At 37.6% G+C, this 17129-nt stretch overlaps 1 protein-coding gene across 3 annotated transcripts in view; it reads left to right on the plus strand.

Moving 5' to 3' along the window:
• Mondo (MLX interacting protein mondo) overlaps positions 1 to 17129 on the plus strand; it is a 357772-nt gene that overhangs the window by 225024 nt on the left and 115619 nt on the right. For 2 of the 3 annotated variants that reach the window (XM_070102299.1, XM_070102301.1), the window contains exons 5-6: positions 3147 to 3200; positions 16665 to 16827. In XM_070102299.1, coding sequence (XP_069958400.1) covers positions 3147 to 3200; positions 16665 to 16827 — 217 coding nt within the window. The remainder of the gene's footprint in view (positions 1 to 3146; positions 3201 to 16664; positions 16828 to 17129) is intronic. The other variant, XM_070102300.1, reaches the window with a different exon arrangement.

Consider the following 17129-nt stretch of genomic DNA (forward strand, 5'->3'; position numbering starts at 1 on the left):
GGCCACAGATGTAGATCTACGGTTTGGACCCTGAACGTAAAGCCGTAGATCTACGGGACGGACCCTGAAAGGGTTAAAGAAATATTTTGAGAAGCTAAACACTGAAAATAGAGACAAGCTTAACACTGAAAATAGAATATCTCAAGCTTAGGTCTTCTTTTATAGCTACTAATAGGTAATCCCACATTCATTGAACAATAAGTAGTTGATTGGTGGAGCCCAGGAGCCAGACATGGAGGACAGCAAATGCAGCTCCTGCATGGAAATAAATTTAGCTGTGCTGTAATATTAGGCTTTTTATTCTACATCCTTATCTGTGCAAACTGAGATTTATTTTTCTCATGAATGTTTCAAGTTAAAGAAGAGGAATCATGTGGGCTCAGCCTCTTCCACAAGTGTGATGCACAGATGCAGCCACTTTGAGCATTTAACAGGATGTGAACAAAGACCTGACTAATCAGTCAGTTGTGATAGACCACTGTGGTTGTCCAAAATCCTATTTTACAAATTTAAATATTTATTTCTACGTGATACATTCTTCGTACAGAAATAGGTGACATTTGAATATGCATGCAGAAAGCTCATGATTATGCAGAGCATCCCGGATACTGTGTGTTGCGCATGGTAATGTTTATGTAATTTGTGGCATACTATATTTTCTGATGTACAAACTGAGATTTTACACATGAGATCATGCATCACATCCATGTGAGAGTAGATCATACTTAAGTGTTTTCCTCTGCTTCAATTTTCACTTTCTCAAGTGTTTTATATCCATATTTACAGTATCCCTGATAGCATTTGGGTGCACAGCAATATTTAGATCATTAATTTTGTATTACATTCTTATACAAAATAAGTTTACACACTTGTGGAATCATGCATAACTCTCACACAGAAACAGATTAAGTCTTCGTGTTTCCTATTTCTCATATACAGTGGTCCCTCGTTTTTCGTAATTAATCCGTTCCTGGACCCGTTACTATAAACGAAATTTACGATTTGCAAATCAATTTTCCCCATAAGAAATAATGTAAATACAATTAATCCGTTCCTGACACCCAGAAGTATTAAAAAAAAAAATTTTTTACATGAAATATACATGTAGTACATAAACAATACAATGGGAAATGATGAATGAAACGTTAACAGTGTAACACTTACCTTTATTGGAGATTCTTCTTAGTGTATGAGAGACTGGAGGAGGAGAGAGATTGGATTGTTTACAGTTTGGAAGGGGAATCCCCTTCCAGCAACACCTCAGGTACCAATTGCTTCTCTGGGGTTGCTTCTCTTCTCTGTTTCTTAATGCCACTTGGACCACCTTGAGAGTCACTCTAGTCCTGTCTCGCAAAGTAACTGGGGAGAGAGCTCTGTTTCTGGCGTCTCTTTAACACTTCCCTAAAATGGCCCAAGACTTTGTCACTGTACATATTTCTCACCTTCTTTACCACAGGCTTGGCACTAGGAGCTTTCTTTGGAGCCATGGTAGCTTATTTAGTACTTGCAAGCACTAAAATGAGTGGAATATTATGAAATATTTCGTAGGAGCACTTGAGGGGACCTTCACTCACTGGTAAACAATGCCAGACTGGCTGGATAGGGAGGCCGCCCCGGCTCACACTGTGCATACGCGTCCCGGACAAACTACTATTCGTGAGTCAACCTATGAAAAGCGAGTCCATGTTTATACGAAAATACCCCTATGATTGGCGAAATTTATGATTGCCGAGAACTACGAAAAGCGAGGGACCACTGTATATGTACAGGAGGACCCCACTTAAACAGCAGGTTATGTTCTAGGCTACCACTGTAAAGCAAAAATCGCTGTAAAGTGGTACCTTTTTCACTTTCAAATACAGCCTCTCCTCACTTACTGACGTACTCGTTTACCAGTGACTCGAACTTACGGCAGGCTCTCAGACCAGTATGCATACCTAAATAATGTATATTAGAGCTGATTTCTTCTATTCTGTTTATTACAGTATACTACTGTATAAACACTTAAAAATATACCAGAAATGTTATAAATGATGCAAAGGTGACATAATAATATCAGAAATGGTTGACACATACCCACTACCATTATTGTATGCTCCTCACAGAGCGATGAATTTATTTGCTGACGTGGTCTTAGGAACAGAATTCTGTCATTAAGTGAGGAGAGGCTGTACATAAAAATGGCTGATACCTTCTTTACACTATCATATATTAAGTGAGCAGTAGAGCTGGGCCAAAAAATAATGCATATACAGTACACACATTACTTACCTTAATATATTTTCGTACTTAGCTTATAGTAAATGGTGAATATATTTATTGTAGGAAGCCTGAATAAGTGAAGAATGGGTATAATTGAAAACCATTGTTTTAGCAAAATGCTGTAGAGCCAAGTGCTGTAAAGTGGGGCCCTCCTGTATATTGTATTGTACTTGTATATACTATATTCAGTATACTATTTATATAAAATAAATCTTTCAACGTACCAGCCGTATCCCACCGAGGTGGGGTGGCCCAAAAGAAAAAACTGAAGTTTCTCCTTTTAAATTTAGTAATATATACAGGAGAAGGGGTTACTAGCCCCTTGCTCCCGGCATTTTAGTCGCCTCTTACGACACGCATGGCTTACAGAGGAAGAATTCTGTTCCACTTCCCCATGGAGATAAGAGGAAATAAACAAGAACAAGAATTAGAAAGAAAATAGAAGAAAACCCAGAGGGGTGTGTATATATATGCTTGTACATGTATGTGTAGTGTGACCTAAGTGTAAGTAGAAGTAGCAAGACTTACCTGTAATCTTGCATATTTATGAGACAGACAAAAGACACCAGCAATCCTACCATCATGTAAAACAATTACAGGCTTTCGTTTTACACTCACTTGGCAGGACGGTAGTACCTCCCTGGGCGGTTGCTGTCTACCATCCTACTACCTAAAATAAATATTTTATTTTAGTGCTCTTAGATTTATATAGTTTAATTGGCTAAATATGATACATGCTACATTCAGTACAGTACTTGATTTTCTTGAAGGAACAATACTCACCTTTGAGTAATTTTGTTACATTTAATATGACAACTTTTAGGATTTAGAATTTGCATTAGTTAGCCTCATGTTTTTAAAACAATGCTTTCTATTGTTTCCAGTCAAGGTGCAAGTCGATGGAAAAATCTAAATCATTAAATGAAAAACAGATAAAGGTAAAAACTATGGAGTGGACATTTGCTTGGTCCTCAACCTTATTAACTTGTTCCCTGTAATACTCACATATGCTTTCATTGGGTACAAGATCCTTTGATATCCTATTTTTCCATGTTTTAAATTTTGTCTCATTTTTTTTTTTACCTAGGGCTCAGTTGCTCATCAAAAAACTATGCACGCATGCATGTAGGTAGACACACACACACACTACAAACTACCAGGAACATAACTTTATTCCTGTAATTATAAGTGGGCAGCTACTTGTATCATAGGTAATTATATACAAAGAGCACTGGAAATGGCCTCATTAGCTGACAAAAGGAAAAATGGAAATATGATAACCAGAATAAGTTTGTGAAAGGATACAAGAAAATATGAAATTTCTTCTCATCATTAACAGGGAGAATAAGAGACCACAATTTTATATTGTGAACAATGCAATTCAGGAAGAATTTATTGACAAGTAGAATGGTAGTCTGGAATTAATCATAGGACTGTCATGCTAAACAAGTGTTGCTGTAAAAATTCTTGAAGTAGTTATTAGAGAAAAGATGATAAAATACCCATGTGGGTTTTGTTCCTATAATTAACTAAAGCCCATGGTACTTTGATGCTTCATTATGCTGTCAAATATTCAGCAATATAATGTAAAACTGTAGACTCTCACATTTCACTTATACAAAGATTTTGTTTTCAATAAATTGCTGTTAAAGTATTGCACCCAGGTCAGTGGCTCACAGGAAAGTGACTGCATGACTATGCTGTAAAGTTTAGGAAATTATTCCTGAGATTCTCCATGGTACAGCATTGGTAAATATGCACATTTTTTGATTGAACAAAACCCTGAGTCATATAGAAGCAAAGCTTTCTTAAATAAGAACACTCCAGTAGGCCTACTGGCTGGTCTTGCTCTTAGCTAATCATAGACACTTCTATTGCTAAGCCATTGATTTTGTAACTAATTTAAAGGAGCACTTCAGTAGGTTCACTGGGATGTGCTGTGCAGGTCCTGCTCTCAGCCACTCATACACAACTCTTTTTGCTAAACCATTTCTGTCCTGTATAATAACATAAGAACAGAGGAGCACTGCAGCAAGCTTAATGGCCCATGCTAGGCAAGTTTTTCTCAAACCCAACCCTTCTCACTAATTTGCCCAACCTGTTTTTTAAAGCTACCAAAACTGTAAGTTTTGATAAACTCCACTTGGCAGTTTGTCTCACTCATTGACAGCACTTCTATGTCAACAAGCTCCAGCAAACAGAATTTAACCCTTATTATTATTATTATAATCAAAAAGAAGCGCTAAGCCACAAGGGCTATACAGCAATTTAACCCTTAAACGGTCCAAACAAATCGACGTTCAAATTCATAGTGCTACAAAAGTAGATCTATTTTTTTTAACATATTTCCATATGTAACAAAAAATAAAATGTAGATAAAAGTTTTTTACACGTTTTCAAATGTTAAACAAAAAAGATCTACATTTTTTTACATACTTTCAGATGTTGAAAAAAACGTATATATACGTTTGGACCATTTAAGGGTTAAAGTAAGGTAAAGTTAGTTTATATTGCTATTTTATCTGCAATTATATTATAAACCTTTGTACATCTAGCTAGGCCTAGTAGGTCACATCAGCCTCCTCCACACATTTCCAAGTCAGTAAACAACACCATCTACAATGTAAATTATGAAAATTATTATTTTTAATGAATTATGAAGTTTAAAAACCTGATTGACTTTTTTCAAAGTATCACGAAAATAACCCAATTTTTCCCATATGTTCTTCAGTCCAGATTTTACATAAAGGGCCAATTTTCAGGAATGTAATATATGCAAGATACAAGATTCTCTTGTTAATACCATTGTACTTTTCTTTCAAGAAAGCATTTTGTATAGCACTCCATGAAAGGCAAATACATGTATGGAAACTGCAAACTAATCAGATATAAAGTTCAGATATATTCAGTATTATGATGCATGAAAGATGTCCTATTTTAATAAAAGAAATAAAAATACTGTAAGTTTTAGTGCAACATTTATTGTGACCAACTACAGTATTTTTTACCATTTTTCCATCCAAAGACCTGAATGCTGTTTTAAAATTTACCATTGAAGCATGTGAGTTTCTCGTGTTTCCTCCTTTAATTAATTAGTTTTTGACACCATCTTTGATGCTTTGTATATTATTTTCTTTAGTTTGCAGTGGTGTGGTGTCTTCACCTAGAAAAATGTGAATGAATTGAGAATGTCCAAAGACAAGTTGAAAACTGTCTTGAAAAGCTAAAAGAAGTTATGAAAAAGGTTCATAACTCACTTGTAGCACGTTCAGTTCATAAGTGCAATACCCAGGTTCAGTCTTGGGTAAGTAGAAATGCTGGGAAAAATCTCCCTATACTTGTTGCCCATGTTCTAACAGTAAATAGGTACCTGGGTTTTAGTGGACTGTTGTGGGTGGCATCCTGGGGTGGAATGAGTTGAGGTATGAAAACTCAGCCTGCAAAATTCAATAGTGTAAAAATAAAAAAATAAAAACTGCAAATGCTGAGCATGTCCTCATTGGCTGATTTGTGAAAAAATGGGTTGACAACTTTTTTTTTCTTCAGTGATCCACTGAGGCAGGAAAACCTAAAAAGAAAAACAAAAGGTTTTCTTTTTAAATTTTAGTAATTTATACAGGAGAAGGAATTTTGACATAATACCATAAATAAATAATAAATTTGAAATAAAAATAAAAAGATGAAAATGATTTTAATCTGAGACAAAAAAGAGAGCTGAAAGGATACTAGAAATATTTTCTTCACAGAAGGGTAGAATAATGGAATGGAATAAAAGAGGAAGTAATAAATGGTACAACCAGTGATGATGCATTTCAAATCAGTGGTACACATGATTTCAATATTTTGTGTTCACAGCACCTTTCAAGGCATGAGAGATGGAAGAGCTACAAAATATGCCGAGGTCATATACGTACTGCTTGTATAGAATCAGTAAATAATCTAAAATATTGACATCTCAGAGCATTTAGATTGGTATCTCTGAAACAATGAAGAGAGATACCTGATAATATATAGTGGAACCTTGGTACTTGAACAGCTCCCTACTCGAACAATTCGGTATTCAAATGCTTTGTTTGGTAAAAAAATTGCTCTGTAGTTGACCGTTTGCTCGGCACTCGACCAAACAAACACAGCCTGCCAGAACTTCGCTGTAAACTATTTCGTATTTCTTCGCATTTTTTAATGTTTTTTATATTATTTGTATAAATAAGTCACCATGGGGCCTGCAAAGATTGTGATAACAGCCAACAAAAAAGAAAATTGTTTGGGAAAAGTTCGTTTGGTACTTGAACAGATCAGCACTCGAACAGCCTTCTGGAACAAATTAAGTTCGAGTACTGAGGTTCCACTGTATATAGGGAAGATACTTGACGGCCTGGTTCCTAACCTGCACATTGGTACAACTTACTGGAGTAAAAGATATGGAAGAAAGTGTGGAATAAACCCAGAGAAGAGCAGGGATGCCATGGGTACAAATACAAATTACTGTGTCAACATCTGTGACCCTGGACTTCTCAACATTTTACCAGCAGATATCAGAAACATTGTAGGAATGAAGATAGAAATTTTCATAAAGGTAGACACCTTCCTGCTACAAGTACTAGATCAGCTGGAGGTGTGATGGCTATGTGGGCCTGCAGGCTGCTAGCCCAAGCAACCTAGTTGACCAGGCAATCAACAGGGTAGTTCAACCTTAGGCCTGGCTGTGAGGAGTAAAAACCCTCAAGTATGTCACATGTAGTTTAAATATTGAAGATAGATTACCACAAGCACAGCTCTTTTCTGTATCTAGAAATAGGTACTGTAGTCACAAATAGGTAATCACACATGGGAAGTGTCTCACACAGCCACAAAAACATACAATTTGTCTTATGTGCTTGCCTATATAGTTAGGTAAGCACAAACTGCACTCTTATTTTTTTTTGTTTAGTAAAACATTGCATGGACAGTTCATTGTGTGTGATATTCAGGAAATATAAGCATATCTAATACTGTAGATGCTTTATATTCCAAGCTGAGCGTACTGAATTCCATCATTACTTGTTACTTTTAGTTTCAGTGTCATTGTCAGTGTTTTTATATATTGTGTATTTGTATTTGTGAATGCATACAGTTTTGTGAAATACCTGAGTATTGCTTTGTTACTTCATTATCTGGTTATATTGAAATGGATTTTATTCACAGCAGCAATTTAATTTTGCGTTATCAATCTCACGTGAATAGTTGGCAAACTTTTAATTCTGTGATTGGAATAAATCACAACCACTTGTAAGTGGTAGCTTGTAAATCATAACTTTAACTCAGTAATTGGAATCAATTATATTCACTTGCAAATTATAACTTGAAATTCTGTGATTGTAATCATAACCCCTTGTAAATTATAACTGTAAATGCTGTTTTGTTTTTAAGATATACACATGCTGTACAAATGCCTTGTAGACCCAGTTTATATGCTTTTCATCTCTCATTTCCTTGCTCAATAAGCACTCTAAATATTTATGCTTCTCAGGCTCATTTCTAAGGAATATACAGAACAGGATATATCAAGCATGTATATTCCATCTTACATTGTATTGGTATAGATGACATAGGACCTTCTCTTCACACCGTGACTTTACTTTAATATCCCTTCAAGAGGGGTGCCTTGATGCTGGTAAGTGGCACTTGATCCAAGGAATTAAAGTTGCCCTCTCCTTGGGTTGAACCTGAATGCTTCCTGTTCCCCAGTTGATGTATGATCTCCATTTCTTGCTGTTGCCCATAAATGTAATAATTTTTTGTAAAAAAAAAAAAAAAAAAATACACTTCCTATATTGTATCGGAGAGGTGAGGATGTTGCAACTTCGATAGTCATCTGAACTGTGATGTTAGCACTTCTGGCAAGACAGCAATTGAATGAATGATGGTGGATGTGCTTCCCCAGTTTTTTTTTTTTTTTTTTTGGGTCATTCTACCTCAGTTTAAGATGGCTGGTGTGTTAAAAAATGGATACATGGGAAATTCAGATAGCAGAATATGCCATGGTTGACATTAAGGCTATCTGCTGAAGAGTACAGTCTCCATATAAAAAAAGTTTACTGCCAAAAAAATTGTAAAATCATTAATAAAGCACACAAACAGTTTTATTAGGGAACTTAGAAAAAAAAAAGCAGTATTTGGTCATTTGACATTTTGCTTTTATCACTTTTTTAATCTTTTCTGTTTGATATATAGTCAGCATCAAACTTTTTTTTTTTTTCCAAAAGTTTTTTTTTTTCGTGTAGAGACAGTCTAGATACGTCTAATCCTGTCTTCATAGTTACGATTACAATGATATAACAGGAAAGTGTATGGTAATTGAGCATTCTAAGAAGTGGGGTATGGAGTGACGAGAGGATGACGAATTATGGAGTTTCTGGACCTTTTATTGTCATTATTGACATTATTGGAGTGTACTTATGTGCTGATGAAAGTCTGATGCAAGAAATATGAACTAACCTTCCCATACTTAAATTACCTACCATTTATATCAAGAAATATGTGTAAGTAACAGGAGTCCAAAAGGTATTTTACAGCTCTGTGCATCACTAGTAAGACCTCACTTAGATTATGCTGCTCAGTTTTGGTCTCCATACTATAGAATGGATATAAATTCATTGGAGAATGTACAAAGAAGGCTGACAAAACTGATTCACTATATAAGGAATCTTCATATGAAGATAAACTGGGAACCTTGAATCTTCACTTTTTTGAGAGATGTAGAATAAGAGGAGATATCATTGAAGTGTATATATTAATCAGATACTGAGGATATCAAATCAAGTGTGTAAAGGTAGAAAGTTGAAAGTGAACATAGAAAAGAGTAAGGTGATGAGGGTATCAAAAGATTTAGATAAAGAAAAATTGGATATCAAATTGGGGAAGAGGTGTATGGAAGAAGTGAATGTTTTCAGATATTTGGGAGTTGACGTGTCAGCGGATGGATTTATGAAGGATGAGGTTAACCATAGAATTGATGAAGGAAAAAAGGCGAGTGGTGCGTTGAGGTATATGTGGAGACGAAAAAAGTTATCTATGGAGGCAAAGAAGGGAATGTATGAAAGTATAGTAGTACCAACACTCTTATATGGGTGTGAAGCTTGGGTTGTAAATGCTATGGCGAGGAGGTGGTTGGAGGTAGTGGAGATGTTTTGTCTAAGGGCAATGTGTGGTATAAATATTATGCGGATATTTGGAGTGTGGAAATTAGGAGAAGGTGTGGAGTTAATAAAAGTATTAATCAGAAGGCTGAAGAGGGGTTGTTGAGGTGGTTTGGTCATTTAGAGAGAATGGATCAAAGTAGAATGACTTGGAGAGCGTATAAATCTGTAGAGGAAGGGAGGCGGGATAGGGGTCGTCCTCGAAAAGGTTGGAGGGAGGGGGTAAAGGAGGTTTTGTGGGAGGGGCTTGGACTTCCAGAAAGAGTGCATGAGCGTGTTAGATAGGAGTGAATGGAGATGAATGGTATTTGGGACCTGACGAGCTGTTGGAGTGTGAGCAGGGTAATATTTAGTGAAGGAATTCAGGAAAACTGGTTTTTTTTATATAGCTGGACTTAAGTACTGGAAATGGGAAGTACAATGCCTGCACTTTAAAGGAGGGGGTTAGAATATTGGCAGTTTGGAGGGATGTGTTGTGTATCTTTATATGTATATGCTTCTAAACTGTTGTATTCTGAGCACCTCTGCAAAAACAGTGATTATGTGTGAGTGAGGTGAAAGTGTTGAATGATGATGAAAGTATTTTCTTTACGGGGATTTTCTTTCTTTTTGGGTCACCCTGCCTCGTTTGAAGATGGCAGACTTGATAAAAAAAAAATTAGATTTACCCAGGTAGAAGGTTGATAGACAGCAACCACCCAGGGAGGTACATACTACAGTCCTGCCAAGTGAGTGTAAAATGGAAGCCTGTAATTGTTTTACATGATGGTAGGATTGCTGGTATCTTTTTTCTGTCTCTTACACATGCAAGATTTCAGGTACGTCTTGCTACTTCTACTTACACTTAGGTCACACTACACATGCATGTACAAGCATATATATACACACCCCTCTGGGGTGTGTATATTTGAGTTATATGAGTTAGGTTTTTATAGTGCGCATGATGAAAGAAAACAGTTTGAAGTGGAGAAAATAAAGTAGAAAAGAATATAATCATGGAGAAGTGCTAAACCCAATGGGGTCATACATTTGTTGTGGAATGGGAGGTAATTAGGTCTAATGCAAGGAAAGGGAAGTAAGCTCCAATTTCATAAATCAAAAGCCCTTCACTAATTTAAGGTACCCCTCTACCCTTTTGAAGGGAAAAAGCATGTACAACACAGTACTGTACCCTACTGTATTTATGTATTGTAACCAGGAGCATATATTTTGGGTGTGCTAGGCGAGTGCTGCACACCCACCAAAGATGATAAAATCATCAAAAATATTAAGCTTGCTCAACCACATAATCATGGATTATAATGGGAAAATAATTTTTCTGTCCCCTGGTATGAAATCTTGTGGCAATTGTTTTAAGTAATACTTATGCCAGAGTAGTAGGTTCAGCATGGTAGCACAGTGTACATCCTGTGACAATAACCACCATACACCACTGGTTGTAACTAGAGAATTATTGAGATAATAGAGGAGGATTTTTTCTGAGTTATTCTGTGTATCTGGGGTCCTCCAGGAATACTGATATATGGAGACTTTATTCAAGAATTAGATTTGGGAAATGGAAATATCATATGAGCATAAATTATATGATGCATCTCCCTTAACTTGTAATCATTGTAGATTATGACAGTACAAGACCAGATTGATAGTACTAAAATATGATATATTATAAAACTGTATTAAATGAAGGGTTTTAGTATTTTGTGTAGATAACCGTAGGTCTTTAATAGAGTGTATTTTATCGTAATAAATACTATATGTCTGTTGAAATGCATGAATTCTTACATGAAGTGGAACATTAGAGCTAGTATGTAGTACAACTAATTGGCCATGTTTTTGTGAATATTTTGTGTAGAAAAATGTTTATTTAGTCTGTTGTTACTGTTTTTAAATGTAAAAGCACTAACACACCAAACAAATAAACCATAATGCATTCAGTATTATTAAAATACGTACTATTATTATTTGTGAGGGAATGTTCCAAAAAGTTTGAAATGTGACATACTATTCAAAGGAGCACTTTCGCCTCAAACTGATGATCTGGCATTCATAAGAGTACCTAGTACAGTGAACCCCCGCATAACGATTACCTCCCAATGCGACCAATTATGTAAGTGTATTTATGTAAGTGCGTTTGTACGTGTATGTTTGGGGGTCTGAAATGGACTAATCTACTTCACAATATTTCTTATGGGAACAAATTCGGTCAGTACTGGCACCTGAACATACTTCTGGAGTGAAAAAATATCATTAACCGGGGGTCCACTGTACATCCCTCTACCATTGCATGACAGAAGGACAGACTGGGTACAGCATTCCTGCAGAATCTCATAATGTGGTAAATATTTTCATTAATTCAAAAGCCCCACCCAGTGATGTATTGGAAATACAGTATTAAGAACATACATATTTACTTTTGAAGGGTTAACTATTATAAGTGTGAGTAGTATGTGTGGTTCATTGCTTATTCTGTACATGAATTTTATTAGAGCAATAACAAGGTAAATGTTTCCTTTTATAAATTTGGTAGTTTTAAGATACATCAAGTAACAGACAAATATTACAGGAGTGCAATAAGTACACTGTAAAGGGTCAGATAATTTTCTGTGTCCTCCCTTCTTATACTGTACTCTGTGTGTGTGTGTGTGTGTACTCACCTATTTGTGGTTGCAGGGGTTGAGACATAGCTCCTGGCCCTGCCTCTTCACTGACTGCTATTAGGTCCTCTCCCTGCTCCATGAGCTTTATCATACCTCGTCTTAAAAATATGTATACTTTCTGCCTCTACTACATCTCTTGCCAGACTATTCCACTCCCTGACAACTCTGTGACTAAAGAAATACTTCCTAACATCCCTTTGACTTATCTGAGTCTTCAACTTCCAATTGTGAACCCTTGTTTTTATCCTATCACTGGAACATCCTGTCTCTGTCCACCTTATCTATTCCTCACAGTATTTTGTATGTCGTTATCATGTCTTCCCTAACCCTCCTGTCCTCCATTATTGTCAGGCTGATTTATCTTAACCTTTCTTCATAGGACATTCTCCTTAGCTCTGGAACTAGCCTTGTTGCAAACCTTTGCACTTTCTCTAATTTCTTGACGTGCTTGACTAGGTGTGGGTTCCATACTGGTGCTGCATACTCCAGTATGGACCTGACGTACACGGTGTACAAAGTCTTGAACGATTCCTTACTGAGGTATCAGAATGCTATTCTCAGGTTTGCCAGGTGCCCATATGCTGCAGCAGTTATCTAGTGGATGTGCTCTTCTGGAGATGTGCTCAGTATTATACTCGCCCCAAGATCTTTTTCCTTGCGTGAGGTTTGCGGTCTTTGGCCACCTAGCCTGTACTCTGTCTGTGGTCTTCTTTGCCCTTCCCTGATCTTCATGACTTTGTGTTTGGTGGGGTTAAATTTGAGAAGCCAGTTGCTGGACCAGGCTTGCAGCCTATCCAGGTCTCTTTGTAGTCCTGCCTGATACTCATCTGATTAATTATCCTCATTAACTTCACATCATCTGCAAGTAGGGACACGTCTGAGGCTATCCCTTCCATAATGACATGTGTCTGTGTGCGTGTGTTTTTAACATGGCCGTTTCCCACTGAGACAGGGGTTACCTAGATTACCTGGAGAGAGTTTCGGGGGTCAGTACCCCTGTGGCTTGATCTGAGATCAGGCCTCATGGTGGATCAGGGTCTGATCAACCAGGCTGTTACTGCTGGCCACATCCAAGCTGATGTACAAACCACAGCCCGGTTGGTCAGGTACTTACTTTAGGTGCCTGTCCAGTGCCTTCTTAAAGACAGCCAGGGGTCTATTGGTAATCCCCCTTTTGTATGCTGGGAGGCAGTTGAACAGTCTTGGGCCCCGGACACTTATTGTGTTGTCTCTCAATGTACTCGTGGTGCCCCTGCTTTTCATCGGGGGAATGTTGCATCTCCTGCCAAGTCTTTTGCTTTCATAGGGAGTGATTTTCGTGTTCAGGTTTGGTACCAGTCCCTCCAGGACCTTCCAAGTGTATATTATCATGTATCTCTCTCACCTGCATTCCAGGGAATACAAGAAGAAAAGGAAAGAAAAAACTTCCATCATCATTCATCACTTTCACCATAACTCATACATAATCACTGTCTTTGCAGAGGCGCTCAGATATGACAGTTTAGATGTCCCTCCAAACTGCCAGTATCCCGAGCCCCTCCTTTAAAGTGCAGGCATTGTACTTCCCATTTCCAGGACTCAAGTCTGGCTAACCAGTTTCCCTGAATCCCTTCACAAAATGTTACCCTACTCACACTCCAACAGGAATTACTATCAGACCTCCTAGCCATCTTCAAGAAACTTGGAAAGTTTTTCATATGAACTGCTGATTAGCCAGGCTGTGGTGCCTATCTTAGACTGCATGCTGCTAGTAAGAATGGCCTGAGTGATCATTCCATCATCTAGGACTGGACTGGGAGGGTAATACCCCTCAGAATATACAAGTGATTTTATATTATTAAATTTAATGGACTACAAAGAAATAATATTCTCTGAGATTAATAAAGCCTCTATACATATCTAGCTAAATTATTCTTCAAATTTTATTACCATTTGGACACCTAGAAGTAACCTTGAAATGAATGAGTAGGTTTAATCATAATTTTTGAATTTCATTAAATCAAATTTCTGAATGAATATTTCTGTTTGAGAGAATCACTTGTAGGAATCTCAGTTGTTATTACCTCTAGCAGAGCAGAAATTCAGATTGGAAGTCAAGCACCAAGTAGAATCAATATACAGGTGTAGGACTTTATAATATATTCATCGGGAATAAGATAATAACTTAGTATCACGGACCGAGCCCTGGAGCCATGATCCTGGGAAGTACTTAACCCTTAAACTGTCCAAACGTAGATCTATGTTTTTTTTACATAAGAAAGCGTGTAAAATTGAATGTAGATCTACATTCGAAGCGCTACGTGAATGAATGTAGATCTATGTTTGGACATGACTTAAGAAATCGTAATGACACGATTGCAAATAAACCATACCCCCGGCCGGGATTGAACCCGCGGTCATAGAGTCTCAAAACTCCAGCCCGTCGCGTTAGCCACTAGACCAGCTAGCCACAATAAGATTCATCCAACTAGGTATATTTCTACACCATAGGAAAGTTAGCACAGGCACCTCTGTGACCACAAATGCAAGTTTTTACAGACGAATCTCCAGCTAGCGTGGCCGTGACGAACTCTAGCTCAAGTCCCTTCACTGCCGTCAACATGACTTAAGAAATCGTAATGACACGATTGCAAATAAACCATACCCCCGGCCGGGATTGAACCCGCGGTCATAGAGTCTCAAAACTCCAGCCCGTCGCGTTAGCCACTAGACCAGCTAGCCACAATAAGATTCATCCAACTAGGTATATTTCTACACCATAGGAAAGTTAGCACAGGCACCTCTGTGACCACAAATGCAAGTTTTTACAGACGAATCTCCAGCTAGCGTGGCCGTGACGAACTCTAGCTCAAGTCCCTTCACTGCCGTCAACATGACTTAAGATTTCTTAAGTCATGTTGACGGCAGTGAAGGGACTTGAGCTAGAGTTCGTCACGGCCACGCTAGCTGGAGATTCGTCTGTAAAAACTTGCATTTGTGGTCACAGAGGTGCCTGTGCTAACTTTCCTATGGTGTAGAAATATACCTAGTTGGATGAATCTTATTGTGGCTAGCTGGTCTAGTGGCTAACGCGACGGGCTGGAGTTTTGAGACTCTATGACCGCGGGTTCAATCCCGGCCGGGGGTATGGTTTATGTTTGGACAGTTAAAGGTTAAAGATAGAGTAAATACTCAAAGTTTTTTTGGATTGTACATACTCGGAGCTTCTCTATTTATACACTATATGTCACTTGATTGTCTATTCATCTAAATTGATCTACTGACCTTATTTGACGAGATGTGATTGAACAGAAACCTTATCAGATTTAACAGGTGCAGTTATCTCATGACAGATTGGCTTTAGACAACATATATTGTACTTAGAGGAAAACTGAGGCATGTTGTCTTGGCTGCATCAGTCTTTATTGAGTACTGATCTTATAATGTGTCTCTTCATCGGCATCCCTGAATTATTTTCTTTTAATAAGCCTTTCACTGGCAGTACGGTGCCCACTACTGTACAGTTACCCCAAACATTATATGGTCTTTTGTGTACTTATTCACATCCATTTCATGACATTTATGGGCAACTCATTTGTAATTTTTACTTTGACTTTTAAATGAATGTATTCAGTTAAATTTTAGACAGATATTGAGTATAGTACTCTGATTTTTGAGGGATAATGTTTACATCTTCTGGAAGATAACAAAAAACTTATCTGCGCAACCAGATTATAGTGCTTTTAAATAGGCTTTCATGCAGGCTTGTCTTCAACAGGTGATCTGTGGATGAAATGAGGGAGCGAGTTTTTCAGAAAGAAACACTTAAAAAAATATGAAACACAACAAGCCCAGGGTGTACTGATATTAGTTGCCTGTTAGCCCCTGCTGTATTGCACAGAATATTATACAGTACCTATTATTGAAATGTATTTTTTTATAACAGTCTAATGTACAACTAAATCAAATCTATCTTTTTTCTTTCAACACACCAGCCGTATCCCACCGAGGCGGGGTGGCCCAAAAGGAAAAACGAAAGTTTCTCTTTTTACATTTAGTAATATATACAGGAGAAGGGGTTACTAGCCCCTTGCTCCCGGCATTTTAGTCGCCTCTTACAACACGCATGGCTTACGGAGGAAGAATTCTGTTCCACTTCCCCATGAAGGTAAGAGGAAATAGACAAGAACAAGAACTAGTAAGAAAATAGAAGAAAACCCAGAGGGGTGTGTATATACTATATGCTTGTATGTGTAGTGTGACCTAAGTGTAAGTAGAAGTAGCAAGACGTACCTGAAATCTTGCATGTTCATGAGACAGAAAAAAAAAGACACCAGCAATCCTACCATCATGTAAAACAATTACAGGCACTAAATCAAATATTTGTGTTAAATTATTTAGCATTAAAAGTTACATCAAGCGAGGTGCCGTGATACAAGTAAAGGGCCCTTGGCCTAAGAAATTGGAGCTACACTCTCTTTCCTCACATCATATCTAATTGTGTCTTATTCTCCATTACTTGTATGGGTTTAGCATTTCCCCATGATTTTAATAATAATAATAACATAAGGAATAACTTGTTTTTCAGTCCATCTTTGACCTGGAAGGCATGGATTTTACCCGCAACTATGGCATGCCTGTGTCCTTGGAGGATGGAGATCTGACAGAATTTATGGATTTCACAGATGTTCTCTTTTCCTCACTTATTAGTCAACCACAGCCTTTTGCCTTCCCAAACCCAAGAGAGATCGGTAGGTTCACTTAAAGTTTTAGCAGATGAATGATTTTGATTTATTATTATATTTTTTATTATTATCACACTGGCCGACTCCCACCAAGGCAGGGTGGCCCAAAAAAGAAAAACTTTCACCATCATTCACTCCATCACTGTCTTGCCAGAAGGGTGCTTTACACTACAGTTTTTAAACTGCAACATTAACACCCCTCCTTCAGAGTGCAGGCACTGTACTTCCCATCTCCAGGACTCAAGTCCGGCCTGCCGGTTTCCCTGAACCCCTTCATAAATGTTACTTTGCTCACACTCCAACAGCAC

Source organism: Cherax quadricarinatus, chromosome 81 (assembly GCF_038502225.1).
Source record: "Cherax quadricarinatus isolate ZL_2023a chromosome 81, ASM3850222v1, whole genome shotgun sequence".
Classification (NCBI taxonomy): Eukaryota; Metazoa; Arthropoda; class Malacostraca; order Decapoda; family Parastacidae; genus Cherax; species Cherax quadricarinatus.